At 46.4% G+C, this 17,508-nt stretch overlaps 1 protein-coding gene across 3 annotated transcripts in view; it reads left to right on the top strand.

Annotated features, from left to right (window-relative positions):
• Positions 1–17,508, top strand: part of LOC105472337 (insulin like growth factor 2 mRNA binding protein 1) — a 58,372-nt gene that overhangs the window by 21,836 nt on the left and 19,028 nt on the right. Inside the window, exons 3-5 of one of the 3 annotated variants that reach the window (XM_011725480.3) lie at positions 7,478–7,526; positions 8,322–8,373; positions 13,699–13,762. In XM_011725480.3, coding sequence (XP_011723782.1) covers positions 7,478–7,526; positions 8,322–8,373; positions 13,699–13,762 — 165 coding nt within the window. Of the gene's footprint in view, positions 1–7,477; positions 7,527–8,321; positions 8,374–12,524; positions 12,864–13,166; positions 13,177–13,698; positions 13,763–17,508 lie in introns of those variants that run through there. The other 2 variants (XM_011725483.3, XM_024789928.2) reach the window with 2 other exon arrangements.

Raw genomic sequence — 17,508 nt, 5'->3', positions numbered from 1 at the left:
TAATCTGAAGATCCGGGTTTAATCCTACTTCTTTGCTGGAGATGAAAGTCCAGGCTTGACTCATGACAGGGGCCTTAGGGGAATTGGGGCCCCAAACTTGACAAGATTCCAAAACCTGCTCCCACCTTGCCCTCCTCCCTTCCTTCAACTGGCCTGCCCCACCCCAGTTTAAAGGCACTTCTCCCTCTAGGGAGGGGTGAGGGAGGCCATAAATGTGATTGAAAATGGCATCCTTGCTTCTGGGTATGGAGGTTGAAAGCAGGTTTGCAGAGGATTAGAGAAATCCCAGTCCCAGGGGCTGTTTTCAGCCTCCCTTCCTGAGACCTAGAGTTCCCATTCACACTGTGCACACTGCTTTCCTGGGAGGCCTCTTTCTGAGACCGTCTCATCTGGTGCATTTGCTCCTTCCTCCCTTGGACCCCAAGCCCTAGTCTCCTTCCAGCCTCCATAAGCTCCTCAATGCTCTGGATTCTTTCGAATAGAACACCAAAAGGAAAATTTCATTACTTCATACTAGTTTCTATTAATTTTGAACTGCTTATGACTTCAGAACTGGGTGAGCTGGAATTACCAGTCTTTTTTGTTTTTACCTTTTTATTATGGAAAGAAATACAAACATAAAAGTAGAAAGGATAATGTAATAACCCCTCCATGTACCACCCATCACTTAGCTTTAACAATTACCATGCATATGCAGTCTGTTTTCATTTTCCCCTGCGCTCTGATTATTTTGAAGCAAATCTTAGACATGTCATTTTATTTGTAACTTTCAGTATGTATTTCTAAAATATAAATTACAATATGACTTTAAAAGATTGACAACAGGAGTGAGCCATCGTGCCTGGCTCCTAACTTACGCTTTATTTATTTAGTTTGAGACAGGATCTCACTCTGTCACCCAGGCTGGAGTGCAATGGTGCCATCTCAGCTAACTGCAACCTCTGCCTCCTGGGCCCAGGTGATCCTCCCATCTCAGTCTCCTGAGTAGCTGGGACCACAGGTGTATGCCTGGCTAATTTTTTTTTTGGGGGGTATATATATATATATGTATTTTTTGGGGGAGGTGGGGTGGGGGACAGAGTCATGCTCTGTTACCCAGGCTGGAGTACAATGGTGCGATCTCACTGCAACCTCCCCGCCTCTCTCGTTGAAGCGATTCTTCTGCTTCAAAGTAGCTGGTATTACAGGTGTGCGCCACTATGCCCAGCTAATTTATATATTTTTAATAGAGACTAGGTTTCACCATGTTGGCCAGGCAGGTCTCGAACTCCTGACCCCATGACTCACCCACCTCGGTCTCCCAGCGTGCTGGGATTACAGGCGTGAGCTACGGTACCCGGCCCTAACTTCTACTTTAACCATCTCTCATAATCCTCCCTACCCGCTAAGGTGGTATCAATGGATGTTTTACAGACCAGGGTACTGAGATGGGGAGGTTGAGTATCTTGTCTGAGTCACACAGCCACACAGAACCACAGCCAGAATTTGAACCCAAAGCCTGTTTGAATCCAGACTCTTTGCACTGTCCCTGTGCTGCCTTTTTGAAGACATAAAGGGAACAGAAGGCCTTTGCCAAAGTAAACTCACTTTAGGCTGGAGGACAAAATAGAAAACACTTAAGAGTTCACATGACCCAGTGAACAGTGGGTCTGTGCCATGGAATTGCACTCCGATAAATCAAAACATCCCACCTATAATTCTTTAAACTATTAACTTCTTTTCCCAGCTTCCTATTTCCATAGTTAGTTAAAAAGTGATTATTTGGCATATTGAACATTGACTAGGTATTTGATGACGTCAAATTATTGTCATCCTGGTGTGGTGGCTCACATTTATAATTTCAGCACTTTGGGAGCTGAGGTGGGAGGATCGCTTGAGGACAGACAGGAGTGTGAGACCAGCTTGGAAAACATAGTGAGGCCCCATCTCTACAAATTAAAAAAAAAAAAAAAAAAAAAAAAATTGGAGCCAGGCGTGATGGTGCATGTGCCTGTGGTCCCAGCTGCTCAGGAGGCTGAGGTGGGAGGATCGCTTGAGCCTGGGAAGTCAAGGCTGCAGTGAGCCAAGATCCCACCACTGCACTCCAGCCTGGATGACAGAGCAATACTCTGTCTCAAAGAAAAAAAAAAAGTAGGCTCTTCCCTAATTGAGAACTGTTTTCTTTTCTCTTTGGTGTAAGTCAAGTCAGTGACACTTCTCTGAACTCTTTTTTTTTTTTTTTTTTGAGACGAAGTCTCGCTCTGTCCCCCGGGCTGGAGTGCAGTGGCCGGATCTCAGCTCACTGTCTCCCTCTCCTGGGTTTACACCATTCTCCTGCCTCAGCCTCCCGAGTAGCTGGGACTACAGGCGCCCGCCAACTCACCCGGCTAGTTTTTTGTATTTTTTAGTAGAGACGGGGTTTCACCGTGTTAGCCAGGATGGTCTCGATCTCCTGACCTCGTGATCCACCCGTCTTGGCCTCCCAAAGTGCTGGGATTACAGGCTTGAGCCACCGCGGCCGGCCTTCTCTGAACTCTTGAGGTATGAAAGGATGAGAACTGTCAGCCCAGGGAGAGTTCCCAATCTCATCTCCCTCCCAGGGGCCCTCTCCCTGTGCTCCCTGAATCTCTTCCTTCCTACATAGCTTCTTAAGCTGTTGCAAGGATGCTCTTTCCCTCTGTTTTCTCCTGAATCCCCCCTGGGCTTCTGGAGAATTGTCACTCCGTCTTTGTTGCTCTTATGCCCCCTCCTTGGCCCAGCAGCCTTTGAGAGGTGAATCCTCAATAGCTACTATGTATCTGGCAAGCTGCCGCCCCTGCCCCCACATGCCCCACCCCTGGCCCAGGACCTGATAACTGCTCTGTAGATCAAGGCAGGCAGAGGGCACCAGAAGCCACAGCATGTTGGCACCCAGGAAAATAGGCTGGTGCAACTGTTGCCTTTATTGCCAGGGACTGGTTGCTTCATTCTTTGAATCCACAGGTTTATCAGCTATAGGAGGGTGGAAGAGGGTAGGGGGAATTAATGAACTCAGAGTTCACCTTCCTTTTCTGAACAATGGATGTTCATTGGTTTCGGCAATCTAGGCACATAGAAGGTGCCCAGGAGATACTGCCCACAGGGCAAAGGCACTTCGCAGCTCTGGTAGAAGCTGATCTACTGAAGTACTGGAGTGGGTCCCTGGTCCCTGGTACCTGGACCCTTTAACTGGGGAGATGGGGGAGTGGGGTGGGGCTCTAGGCAGTGGTATTTTTCACTATTTTCCCCACCAGTGCATAAGTAAAATCTTAATAATTGTTTCTATCGTCAACCCTACCCGCCTGCCTCTTTCCATGCTAGTGTGGATGCTCCAGTTCCCTGGGACTGGGGACTTGGACATGGACTGAGTGCTTACTACATGGCAAGCAGCTTGTTTTATACAACTTCTCTTTGAAGTCTTCATAAAAGCCTTATTCAAGTTTCATAGGAGGTAACTAAGGTTCAGAGTGAAGAAGTAACCAGTTAGGGTGCTCTTAGCTTCCATCTGGATCCCCCAAGTTCCCAATACACTGCCGGAGCTCAGCCCACACCAGGCCTTCTCTAAGTGTTTGTGGAATGAATGAGACTGGGACCAAGCGAAGGAAAATACAGGTTACAGTTCTCAGCAATGCCCCATGTGCTTGGGCCTGAAAGAAATTAGGTAGCACCATACTTAGCAGAAACTGGGCCAAGGGCTTAAAAGACAAAGGTTCTTCATGGCCTCTGTGCCTCCCTGCCCCCTCGTTGTGTTTTAATCAGGGCTGGGGGCTTTGCTGAAAGGAGGCCTGGAGGGGCCTGGAGTGGGTTCCCAGGGTGGGGTGTGTGCCCTGGAGGGCTGGGTGAGTCTCTGCTGGTTGGGGGTGGGGGAGGGCTGCCGGGATGTCTTTTCTTTCATTGGTTGGGTGGCCCTGCCCTCCTCCCCCTCCCTCTCCTGGAACATTCCAGACATTCCAGACGATCTGCCTGCCATTGCTTTCAGGATATGGATTAACATCCCAGCAGAGATTTGATTTCACCACTGCCACCCTTCTCCTCCCCCCATCCCCTCCACGAAAGAAAGCCTCTAAAACTGGGAGTTTGAAGTGTGAGGGAATTTTGACCTTTGACCTTAGATTGTACTAAGGGACCATCTTGAAAGAGCACACTTCAAACTGGGCTCCTAAACTGGGGTTCCCTTAGGCCCTTACTGGTTTGAACTCCCAGGTAAGCCACCCCCACCTCTCTGCCCTTCATCCAGAAGTGTTCCCTTGAGGGAGGTCCTGGGCCTGGGCCTGGGCAATACCTGTTATAGGTGTTAAACTAGGTCTGTGTTCTCAGTCTTCCAATGGCATGGCCATTTCTTTTCCTCATTTCTTCCAGCAGCTTTGCTTTCATTGTGAGGGCTTCTACATTTTCATTCTGTCTAGTTGGTCATCAAATGAGTTGTGGGAAATTCCTCACAAGGGTAAAGGCAGGGGTTCCCTCTTGGCCAATGAATTGAATCACAAAAAGGTGGTCTGATGGCATTTGGGGACCTGGAACTGGATTTATATCTTATTATTTTGTCCTGCTATAATCTGACCTACTTAGGTCAAGTTCATGAACAAACCAAAGAAAGCCGCAGAGATTCTCTTCAATACTTATTTCCTTCTTTCCCCATTATTTCATCCCTCAGAGAGTTTTCCTTAACATATTTAGAATGGCAGGCTAGAAAATATCAGAGACCTTGCTTGTACCCACTGTAAAGCTGGAGATATTGAGGTCACATGGGTGAATGGGTGAAGTGAGTGAACTGGCTCAGGATAGCCAAGGTCAATGCTTTTACAGCTAGAGCTTAGCATCCCTTTTCTCTGGTCCCTTATGTTTTCAGCACCCTTTCCCCCAGGCTGGGCAAGGGCTGGCATGTCAGATAGGAATATTGAGGCCCGAAGCTTACGAGAGGCTTAATTAGAGGAACAGCCAGTCAGGGGCAGGTTAAGGGCTAGAACTAGACTTTCTTACTTTCTAGTTCAGTTTTCCTTCAAGCCACTAGAGTTTTTTTGGACATTGTCCTTGGACTAAGAGTTTGTGATCAAGGATAAACAAAGATACAAATCCAATTGACCAATGCATTAAGTCAATTTAAAAGTCTTAAACACAGGGATTAGCGCATTGATTTGGGTGGTGAGCAAGTGATCTGGGAGTCAGTCCTGAACCTGAAAGCCTTCCTTAGGGAAAATTACCTTTTTTTTTTTTTTTTTTTTTAAACGAGTCTCACTCTGTTGCCCAGGCTGCAGTGCACTGGTTTGATCTTGGCTCACTGTGACCTCTGCCTCCCTGGTTCAAGCGATCCTCCTGCCTCAGCCTCCTGAGTAGCTGGAATTACAGGCACGTGCCACCATACCCTGCTAATTTTTTTTTTTGTAGAGAGGGAATTTCACCATGTTGACCAGGCTGGTCTCCAACTCCTGACCTCAAGTGATTGGCCTGCCTCGGCCTCCCAAAGCTTTGGGATTACAGGCATGAGCCATCACGCCTGCCTAAAAATTACATTTTAAAGATGGGAAGAAGAAATTACCTGGGCATAGTGGCATGCACATGTGGTCCCAGCTATACAGGAGGGTGGGAGGTGGGAGGATTGCTTGATCCCAGGAGGTCTAGGCTGCAGTGAACTGTGTTTATGCCACTGCACTCCAGTTTGGGTGACAGAGCACTTTACAAGATTGTTAGTAAATAATAGTCATAATAAAGCTGGGAAGAAAAAAATATTGTATAGTTACTGGGAGAGAGAAAAGTAGTGGCATTATGCTGACTTGTACCTGTGTTAATCACTCCCACCTTAGTATTCACAGATACATCTATTGTTACACTTTAAGTACTTACATTTTCTAGCATCACCTACCACCCTGTGAATGAAATGGCCTTGAAGAGGTTAAACAATCTTGTAAAGGTCAGTACTAGTAAGTGGAGCATAGGTTTAAATCCGTATCTGTGCCAAGGACTTAACCACTGCACTATATCCTGCTGTGATTTGTTTGTGTATATTATCTCACCTAATAAATTGTGAACACCTTCAACCAGGCATTTTGTCTCTTTTGTTTATTTCTGTGTTTCCAGCATCTGGAACAAAGTAGTATGTGAAGTAGGTATTAATTAAATGGTTGTTAGATTAATTAATAATGCCTTGGGCCAGGTGTTGTGGCTTATGCCTGTAATCTCAGCATTTTGGGAGGCCCAGATGGGCAGATCACCTGAGGTCTGCAGTTCAAGACCAGCCTGGTTGGCCGGGCGCGGTGGCTCACGCCTGTAATCCCAGCACTTTGGGAGGCCGAGGCGGGCGGATCACAAGGTCAGGAGATCGAGACCACGGTGAAACCCCGTCTCTACAAAAAATACAAAAAATTAGCCGGGCGCGGTGGCGGGTGCCTGTAGTCCCAGCTACTTGGGAGGCTGAGGCTGGAGAATGGCAGGAACCCGGGAGGCGGAGCTTGCAGTGAGCCGAGATCGCGCCACTGCACTCCAGCCGGGGGACAGAGCGAGACTCTGTCTCAAAAAAAAAAAAAAAAAAAAGACCAGCCTGGCCAATATAGTGAAACCCCGTCTCTAATAAAAATACAGAAATTAGCCTGATGTGGTGGCGCACACCTGTAATCCCAGCTACTAGGGAGACTGAGGCAGGAGAATCGCTTGAACCCAGGGGGCAGAGGTTGTAGTGAGCCGAGATCGTGCCATTGCACTCCAGCCTGGGTGGCAGAGCGAGACTCTGTCTTAAAAACAAATAAAAAATAAAAAATAATGTCTTATTTAGCTTTGTATTCCTAGTGCCCGGAACATAGTTATGGTAACCTGCTTACTGAATAAAGGAATGAGTGAGAAAGTAGTGGGATAAACAAAACAGTTGTGTGTGTGTGTGTTTTTTTTTTTGTTTGAAATGTTAACTGAGTGCTTAGAACACCTGATTCTGCATTCCTAGGTGTGGTAGCATTCATGATAATTTTGGTCTCTAAAGCAAGGTACCCCTACTGCAAGTTTCCATTCCTAAAAGTTTATTCTTAAATTTTAAGACTATGGTGTTGGTGAGCTGAAGGTAGGGAAATAGAAACTGGGGCAAGGATTAGAAACTGCGTGGCCGGGCGCGGTGGCTCAAGCCTGTAATCCCAGCACTTTGGGAGGCCGAGATGGGCGGATCACGAGGTCAGAAGATCGAGACCATCCTGGCTAACACGGTGAAACCCCGTCTCTACTAAAAAATACAAAAAACTAGCCGGGCGAGGTGGCGGGCGCCTGTAGTCCCAGCTACTCGGGAGGCTGAGGCAGGAGAATGGCGTGTACCCGGGAGGCGGAGCTTGCAGTGAGCTGAGATCCGGCCACTGCACTCCAGCCTGGGCGACAGAGCAAGACTCCGTCTCGAAAAAAAAAAAAAAAGAAAGAAAAAAAAAAAAAAAAGGATTAGAAACTGCAAGTTTACAGACCCCTCATGTATTCAGAGCTTTCTTTAATTCTGCTCCCTCTTTACTTTCAGGAGCCGGAAAATTCAAATCCGAAATATTCCACCTCAGCTCCGATGGGAAGTAAGTGTTTGGGGGAAATTCTAAATGGAATGGGATACTGGAGCCTAGAAAGTACATCTGGACCAGCTGGAGCTGCCAGAAATGATTGGGGAGGTCTGGGGCCAGGCCAGGGAGACCTGGGTCCCGTCCATCCGTCCGTCCATCCGTCCGTCCTTCCTCGTCCTTTCTTTCTGTTTTTTTTTTTTTTTTTTTTTTGAGATGGAGTTTTGCTCTCTGCCCAGGCTGGAGTGCAGTGGCGTGGTCTTGACTCACTGCAACCTCTTCCTCCAGGTTCAAACGATTCTCCTGCCTCAGCCTCCCAAGTAGCTAGGATTACAGGCGTGTACCCCCATGCCCGGCTAATTTTGTATTTTTATTAGAGACAGAGTTTTACTGTGTTGATCAGGCTGGTCTCAAATGCCTTACCTCAAGTGAGCCACTGCGCCCAGCCTTATCTTTTCTTAACCCACAGCCCCATCTTTTAGGTTGTCCCTATGGTGAGAGGCATTAGGGAGATGGTAGACGAGTGTTTCCTAAGCCCTAAACTTGGTAATGTGGCAGAAGATAATTTAGGGACCCAGGCAGCCCAGGTCTGCTTCCCAAAAAGCCCTTAAGGCAGAACTTAAGTACAGTCCTGCAAAGACACCCCATCCGCATTAGCACCCCAGAAAGGTTACACTGGACAGGTAATAATGCTCAAACACTCCTATGACTCTGTGTATGCCCCATTGCTTTAGGATGCAGGGTGTCCAGTGGCTACTTTGCAAGGGTCCTGGGACTCAGAGTTAAGTGTACTTCCCTTCTCCATGCTCCTAGGTACTGGACAGCCTGCTGGCTCAGTATGGGACAGTAGAGAACTGTGAGCAAGGTAAGAGTGGGCCGGGCATGGGGTGGTGCTTGTGGTAGGGGTTGGAGGAGTTTGGTGCATTTGTTCTGCTTCACTTTGTTTCTTTCTTTTTCTTTTTCTTTTTTCTTTTCTTTTCTCTTTTTTTTTTTGAGATGGAGTGTTGCTCTGTCACCAGGCTGGAGTGAAGATGGCATGATCTTGGCTCATAGCAACCTCCACCTCCTGGGTTCAAGCAATTCTCCTGCCTCAGCCTCCTGAGTAGCTGGGATTACAGACACGTGCCACCATACCCAGCTGATTTTTGTATTTTTAGTAGAGACGTGTTTTACCATGTTGGCCAGGATGGTCTCATCTCCTGACCTTGTGACCTGTCCGCCTCAGCCTCTTAAAGTGTTGGGATTACAGGCGTGAGCCACCACGCCCGGCCTCTGCTTCACTTTCCATGATCAAATCAACATTGAAAACCAAAAGAAGAAAGGCAGATAGAATGTGTTACACAGGGAAGTACATTGGATTGGGGGCCTGGACTCTTGGCCTCGGCTTCGGGTCTTAGTTATCTGTGGAACTGGGTTTCTCTTCTGTTTAGCAGGAGGCTTGAACAAAGCCACTCCTTCCCAGCATGGAGTCTCCAGGTTCTTAGGGATCAACCAAGGTAGAAATGGCTATCCCAGGATTTTAGAAATAGTCTAAGAACAGAAATCTTGCATTCAACCTGAGTTACCCTGCAGCCATTTTACTTTAAAAGCTTCATGTTTCTTGTTTTTGGCTGGAATAATCAACCGGTTGTCTCTTTTTAGAAGCTCTGATTGGTAGCAATGTATGTCTTTGGTCAATTAAAAAAAAAGCAGAGGATTTAATACTTAGTTAATGTAGTTCGATAGGTAAGCAAAATCGTTTGAAGAGTAGGCCCACAGAAGGAAAAATGATAAAAGAATTCTAGGTCATAAAAAGTTTGCCAGCTGGGTGCAGTGACTCACACCTGTAATGCCAGCACTATGGGAGGCCAAGGTGGGAGGATCTCTTGAGCCACAAGAGTTTTGAGACCAGCCTGGGAAAGAGTGAGACTCCATGTCTACAAGAAATTACCTGGGAGTAGTGGTGGATACCTGCAGTCCCAGTCACTAGGGAGGCTGAGGCAAGAGGATTGCTGGAGCTCAGGAGGCCAAGGCTGCAGTAAGCTGTGATTGTGCCACTGCACTCCAGCCTGAGTGACAGCAAGACTCTTTATTGTTTCAAAAACAAAATGAAACAAGTTTTGTCCATTTAGTAATGGAAAGTGACTTTGGTTGGATATAAGGTGGTCTTTAGGCAGACAAGATACTGGGTTAGGTTTGGAGATCTTAAAGAAACAAGTGGATAATCACTTGGTTTGAGATTTAAATATTCCTCTTCAAATTATTTGTGGAAAGGGGCAAGCTATAAATGATTATAAATGATGAAAACCTTCACCCACCCAAGAGTAAACTGATGAATCTATCAAATACGTTCTAACCTGCTCTAATCTTGTAGCTTGCCCTTTATCTTAAATGCCAGGATGCAGCAGGACTAACTGATAACTACTGCTCAGTACTGTTCACAGTTTAGACTAATGAATACGTTACTCCTGGACAAACAGTAAGATTGAGCAGTGGCTTGGAAGCAAGTGCACGCTGAATTTCACTGAGTGGTGTATAAGGAGTCAACACTAGTTTAAATTTATCCAAGGCTCACTAGGGAGCTGTAACACACCCTATCTGGAAAGATATCTGCTACTTGGAGAGAACCGTGTGGAAAATGTTTGACTTTGTTGGACAATAGAGAAAGTCCTTAAGTCTGCTCAAAAGTCACTGTGAGTGAGGTCCATTCTTTCTACCTATCTCATTCTCTTTCATGTGATTTATTATTATTATTATTAGTTTTTGAGATACAGTCTCTCTCTGTCACCCAGGCTGGAGTGCAGCGGTGTGATCTCGGCTCACTTCAACCTCTGCCTGCTGGGTTCAAGCGATTCTTCTGCTTCAGCTCCCAAGTAGCTGGGACTACAGGCACCCACCACCACACCCAGCTAATTTTTGTACTTTAGTAGAGATGGGGTTTCACCATATTGACTAGGCTGGTCTCCTGAGCTTGTGATCCACCCGCCTTGGCTTCCCAAAATGCTGGGATTACAGGAGTGAGCCACCACACCTGGCCTCATCTGATTTATATTTCTCCATAGCAGTCATCACTGTCAAATATTCTGTAGAACTTGCTTATTTATTATGCTTATTGTTGTCTCTCTCTCCATAAACTCCACAAAGGCAGAGGTTTTTTTGGTTTACTACTGTATTTCCAGTCACCGGAAGATTGTTCTTGCAGAAGCTTCCTTACCACTGAGGAGGGAGAGACCTGCTGATGCAGGCCAGAGCAGTTAAGAGTGGTCTGGGGCCTAGCGTGGTGGCTCATGCCTGTAATCCCAGGACTTTGGGAGGCTGAGAGGGGAGGAATAGCTTTAGCACAGGAGTTAAAGGCTTCTGTGAACTCTGATTACGCCACTGTACTCCAGCCTGGATGACAGATTCTTTGCACTGAAGTTTGTGACCAAGTGCCTTCTCTGTCCTCAGTGTTGTGGGGGCAGAGGCTTAATTTAAGCCATGGTCCCCCACCCCATGGTTGAGCAAGCCCAGGGGACCGAAATTCACAAGACATTGGTATAGGAGAAAGAAGGTTAACTTTATTTATTTATTTATTTATTTATTTATTTATTTATTTATTTATTTGAAACAGAGTCTAGTTCTGCCTCCTAGGCTAGAATGCAGTGTGATCATAGCTCACTGCAGCCTCAAACCTCTGGGATCAAGTGATTCTCCTGCTGCCTTAGCCTCCCAAGTAGCTGGGACTGTCGGTGTTTACTACTGCACCCGGCTGATTTTTTTTTTTTTTTTTAATTTTTTTGTAGAGATGGGGTCTCCCTGTGTTGCCAGGCTGGTCTCAGATTCCTGGCACGACCTTCTGAAGTGATTCTCCCACCTCAGACGGTTAATTTTAATAATTGTAAGTGAGAAATATGTTTCTAGACTGCTTGGGATTCTAATGTCAGCTTGCCAAATCATTCTCCTAGAGCCAAGAATTTTGATGGGATCAATGGCTAGCATCCTGAGGCTACAATGGCCACATCCAAGACAGGAAATCCTTTCCCCTGGAAAACATGCAAATTCTTTTTTTTCTTTCTAGACTTCTACAGCCATTCCTGTCAGTCCATTTAGCAGGATTTTTTTTTTTTTTTTTTTTTTTGAGATAGAGTCTCGCTTTGTCACCCAGTCTGAAGTTCAGTGGTGCAATATCTGCTCACTGCAACCTCCGCCTCCTGAGTTGAAGCAATTCTCCTGTCTTAGCCTCCCAAGTAGCTGGGATTACAGGCATGCACCACCACACTGGGCTAATTTTTGTATTTTCAGTGGAGACTGGGTTTTGCCATGTTGGCCAGGCTGATCTTGAACTCCTGACCTCAAGTGATGCACCTGCCTTGGCCTCCTGAAATGCTGGGATTACAGGCGTGAGCCACTGTGCCCGGCCTCTGTTCAGCTAAATTTTAATACACGTTGGTTCTTGTGTCCTTGAGAATACATAGACTGCTAGAATGGATTTAGGTGTTTACAAGTTTTGTCAGCCATATCTTTGCAGGCCATTTCTTGGGATGTTTACTTCTATAAATTGCTAATCTCATTCAGCATGTGTTTTTTTTTTTTTTTTTTTTTTTTTTTGTTTTGGAGACAGAATGTCACTCTGTTGCCCAGGCTGGAGTGCAGTGGCACCATCTCAGCTTACTGCAAGCTCCACCTCCCAGGTTCATGCCATTCTCCTGCCTCAGCCTCCCGAGTAGCTGGGACTACAGGCGCCCGCCACCACGCCCGGCTAATTTTTTGTTGTTTTAGTAGAGACGGGGTTTCGCTGTGTTAGCCAGGATGGTCTTGATCTCGTGACCTCGTGATCTGCCCACCTTGGCCTCCCAAAGTGCTGGGATTACAGGCATGAGCCACCGCACCCGGCCCCATGTGTTGATTTTTAACTAGTTCAACTTTTTTTTTTTTTTTTTTTTGGAGACAGAATCTTGCTCTGTTGCCCAGGCTGGAGTGCAGTGGCACGATCTTGGCTCACTGCAACCTCCACATCCCAGGTTCAAGCGATTCTCCTGCCTCAGCCTCCCAAGTAGCTGGGACTACAGGCGCACGCCACCACACCCAGCTAATTTTTGTAATTTTAGTAGAAATGGGTTTCACTATATTGGTCAGACTGGTCTCAAACTCCTGACCTCAGGTGATCTACCTGCCTCGGCCTCCCAAAGTGCTGGGGATTACAGGTGTGAGGTACCACTCCCGGCCAACTAGTTTAACTTTCTAAAGGGAATTTACTCCCTTTAGAGTGTGTGGAGGTGGGTAGTAGTGTTTGCGTTGCCATATAGCCTTGTTGTGCAACTGCTGATAGGGCGGCTACACCCATTTGTGTATCTACTCTCTTGGGAACCGACTGAGCAAATTACAAAAAGCAAGAAGGTAAATTTGAATTTTCTTTCTTTTTTGTTTTTTTGAGACTGGGTCTCACTCCGTCACCCAGGCTGGAGTGCAGCGGCACAATCTTTGCTCATTGCAACCTCTGCCTCCTGGGTTCAAGTGATCTTCCCACCTCAGCCTCCTGAGTAGCTGGGACTACAAGGGTGCAGCACCACGCCCGGTTAATTTTTGTGTTTTTTGTTAGCGATAGGGTTTTGCCATGTTGACCAGGCTGGTCTCTCAAGCTCAAGTGATCCACCTGCCTCTGCCTCCCAAAGTCCTGGGATTACAGGCACGAGCTACCATGCCCTGCCTGGTAAATTTGAATTTTCAAGTAGCTCCCTTGAAAGGGGAAATTTTTTTTTTTTTTTTTTTTTTTTTTTGCCTTTTTATTCAAGTTGGAGTTCTGCCAGATATCTTTTTTTTTTTTTTTTTTTCTTTTTGAGGCGGAATCTCCCTCTGTTGCCCAGGTTCAGAGTGCAGTGGCACGATCTCACCTCACTTCAACCTCTGCTTCCCAGGTTCAAGTGATTCAAGCAGTTCTCCTGCCTCAGCCTCCCCAGTAGCTGGGACTACAGGCGCATGCCACTATGCCCAGCTAATTTTTGTATTTTTTAGTAGAGACAGAGTTTCACTGTGTTGGCCAGGCTGATCTCCTGGGCTCAAGTGATCCGCCAGCCTCGCCCTCCCAAGGTGCTAGGATTTGCAGGCGTGATCCACCGCGCCTGGCCTGCCAGATGTCTTCTTGATCTCAAAATGTGGAAAGCTGGAGTTGGAGATTCATTGGTTGGGCCTCCAGATTTCCCTGCTCTGACGCTGTCCTCTCTTTTCTCTGCAGTGAACACTGAGAGTGAGACGGCAGTGGTGAATGTCACCTATTCCAACCGGGAGCAGACCAGGCAGTGAGTGGGTTGGAAAGTGGGGCTGGGGGCGGTTGGCGGGGGGCGCTCTGAGGTGGGTGGTGTGAGCCTGGTCCCACTTTTTTCCTCAGGGGGTCTAGGCAGGCTGGGGTCCCCATCCAGGGTTCTGTTATTAGCCCAAGCCAAACCGAGAGTCTTGCATAAAAGGTTTCTTCAGGGGGTCTCCTTCATGTCCGTTGTTTCAGGGATCTCAAAGGCTCAGAAACATCAAGATCGATAGCAAAAATATATAGAAGGAAGGGACCCAAAGCCCTCCCAGAGAAGTGGGAAATTCCTTGCGGAGAAAATGTCCCCTCCCCGCTGATAGGTTTCTGGTTGCTCTGGGACCTTAGAGTCCTTTGTTGTGTTCTTGGCGCCATCTAGTGATAATGAAGGGGAACTTCGGGGTTCCAAAAAGATTCCTCAACCTTGGGATTCTGGGACATTTTATTGCAGTGATGATCGTGAACCTAGCTGGTGATAGTTTTGGGGTCCTTTTAGTCCCATCGTACCCACAATTTTAGCTCCTAGCCCTTTGGTTGAGCAATTATGCTTCTCACTCGCTGTTACAGACAGACTACACATTTTACACATTACTCATATTAATATCTGAGCCTGTTATAGGCTTTTGCCATATTTTGCTTTGGGCTTTCTTGCTTCTTCAACATGCCGCCTTCTCCAATCTAATAATACTTTGTAAAATCCTACCTGTTATTAAAATACCTACCATTTTCTTTTAGATACCTCCTGGGCTCAGAATTTTCTAGAGGTTCCTACTGCCCCTTGTGGCCACCAGGGTTTGGCTTTAAAGCTCATGTCAACAGTTGCTCATTCTCTCCTGCCTACTGTTGCCTTGTTCTTGTTTTTTGGAGACAAGTCTCACTCTGCCACCCAGGCTGGAATTTAGTGGCATGATATCAGCTCACTGCAACCTCAACCTCCTGGGCTCAAGCAATCCTCCCACCTCAGCCTGCCAAGTAGGTGGGACTACAGACATACACCATTATGCCTGGTTCATTTTTGTATTTTTTGTAGAGACGAGGTTTCACCATGTTGCCCAGGCTGGTCTCGAACTCCTGGCTCAAGTGATCTGCCTGCCATGGCCTCCCAGAGTGCTGGGATTATAAGCTTGAGCCACCTCACTTGCCCTTTGTAACCTCATTAACATTTCTGGTTTTTTTTTTTTTTTTTTTTTTTTTTTGAGACTGAGTCTTGTTCTGTCTTGCTCTGTCGTCCAGGCTGGAGTGCAGTGGTGCAATCTTGGCTCACTGCAACCTGCGCCTCCTGGGTTCAAGCAATTCTTGTGCAAGAAAGCCCAAAGGAAAATGTGGCAAAAGCCTATAACAGGCTCGGATATTAATAAATATGAGTAATGTGCAAAATGTGTAGTCTTGTCTGTAACAGCCTCCTGAATAGCTGGGACTACAGGTGGTACACCACCATGCCTGGCTGGCTAACTTTTTAAAAATCTTTTAATTTTAATTTTTTTCTTTTTGAGATGGAGTCTCACTCTGTCGCCCAGGCTGGAGTTCAGTGGCATGATCTCGACTCACTGCAACCTCCACCTCCCAGGTTCAAGTGATTCTCCTGCCTCAGTCTCCTGAGTAGCTGGGATTACAGGTGTGTACCACCACACCTGGCTAATTTTTGTGTATTTAGTAGAGATGGGGTCTCGCCATGTTGGCCAGGAAGGTCTCGAACTCCTGACCTCAAGTGATCCACCCACCTCAGCCTCCCAAAGTGCTGGAATTACAGGTGTGAGCCATCGCACCCAGCTGCCTTGTTAACATTTCTAACCAGTGTCAGCCTTGGGAATGGATGATGCTTGTGCCCTCCCTTTAGTCTTATTCAGCCCCATTTTACAGACATACCAAATAGACTGAGACTCTAGTCTCCAAGTGGTAAGCAAGCCATTCTGTCTCCAATTCCTACGTCTTTGCCACAGTTTAAAAAAATAATAATTATTTTATTTTTTGAGACACTCTCTCCCTGTTGCCCAGGCTGGAGTGCAGTGTTGCAAACACAGCTCATTGCAGCTTCAACTTCCTGGGCTGGGGATACTCCTGCCTCAGCCTCTAAAGCAGCTGGGATAACAGGCATGCACCACGATGCTGGGCTGATTTAAACATTTTTAATATTTAGAGATGGGAGTATCACTAATGTTGCCCAGGCTAGTCTCAAACTCCTGGCGTTAGCGATCTTCCTACCTCAGCCTCCCAAAGTGCTAGAGTTATATAATGGTTTGCCTTTTTTTTTTCTTTTTTTTTTCTTTTTTTGAGATGGAGTCTTGCCCTGGCTGGAGTGCAATGATGCGATCTCTTCACTGCAACCTCCACCCCCCGGGTTCAAGTGATTCTCCTGCCTCAGCCTCCCGAGTAGTTGGGACTACTGGACTACAGGTGTCCGCCACCATGCCTGGCAATTTTTTGTATTTTTTGGTAAAGACGAGGTTTCCCCATGTTGGCCGGGCTGGTCTTGAACTCCTGACATCAGGTGATCCGCCCACCTTGGCCTCCCAAAGTGTTGGGATTACAGGCATGAGCCACCACACCTTGCCTTTTTTATTTATTATTTTTTTTAAAATCCTCAGAATATTTCAAAATGTGGTCAGGCTTGGTGGCTTGTGCTTGTAATTCCAGCCCTTTGGGAGGCCGACGCAGGGCGGGTTGCTTGAGCTCAGTAGTTCAAGACCAGCCTGGGCAACATGGCAAAACCCCATCTCTACAAAAATTACAAAACATTAGCTGGGCATGGTGGCACATACCCAGCAGGTTGAGGAGGGAGGATTGCTTGAGGCGGAGGTGGAGGTTGCAGTGAGTTGAGATCATGCCCCTGAATTTCCAGCCTGGGTAAAAAAGTAAGACCCTGTCTCCAAAAAACAAAAACAAAACAGAAACCGAAAAACCAAAAACAAAACTTTTCAAGATGGAATCCACAGAGGTGGATTCAACCAAAGAAGGTGCCAGACTTAATAGGTGTAAAAAATGATAAATCCCTTAATTTACATAATAAATATATAAAAACAATGTTTTCACTTGTGATTGTCACATAAATCCTGTAAGATACGCAGTTTTGGCTGACATTGATAAGCTGATCTTGAGGAAATGCAGGAAAACCTTAACAGTCTTGAATAAGAAGAACAAAGAAGAATTAAACTCCCAAATTTTAAAACTTAACATCAAACTACGGTAATCAAATTAGTGTGGTACTGGCATTAGGATAAACATACTGATCAATGGAATAGAATTCAGAGCCTAGAAATAAGCCTTTATGCTTATGATCGGCTGGTTTTTGTTTTTATTTTCAGACAAAGTGCTAAAAAGACAATTTATTAGGAAGGATAAGGTGATTTCAACAAATGATGCTGGGGCAATTCGATGATATCCACATGACAAAAGATGAATTCGGACTTCTACCTTACACTGAGCATACTAATTAATTCAAAATGGATTACAGACCTAAATGTATTAGCTGTAAGGTAGGCAGGGCACAAGTATCAGTTTCCCTTTACAGTTGATGAGACTTAGGTCTAGACTAGGTTGTAAGCTTCCTGCTTTACGTAGCTAGTGAGCAATAGAACTAAGATTGGAATACTGGTGTCTTAACTCAGTTATCTTTGCCCCAGGAGCCTGGGCGGACGAGGATGCGTGGTGCGCTGGCAGGTGGCAGCGGCCTGCAGTGGGTAGACTGGGACCGCGCAGCCTCCCCGCACGCACGTGGCGCCTCCCTGTGGGCGTGCACCTGCAACG

Source organism: Macaca nemestrina, chromosome 17, assembly GCF_043159975.1.
Source record: "Macaca nemestrina isolate mMacNem1 chromosome 17, mMacNem.hap1, whole genome shotgun sequence".
NCBI classification, from domain to species: domain Eukaryota; kingdom Metazoa; phylum Chordata; class Mammalia; order Primates; family Cercopithecidae; genus Macaca; species Macaca nemestrina.
The sequence above is the reverse complement of the archived record's forward strand: the minus strand, read 5'-3'. Positions and strand labels throughout refer to the sequence as shown.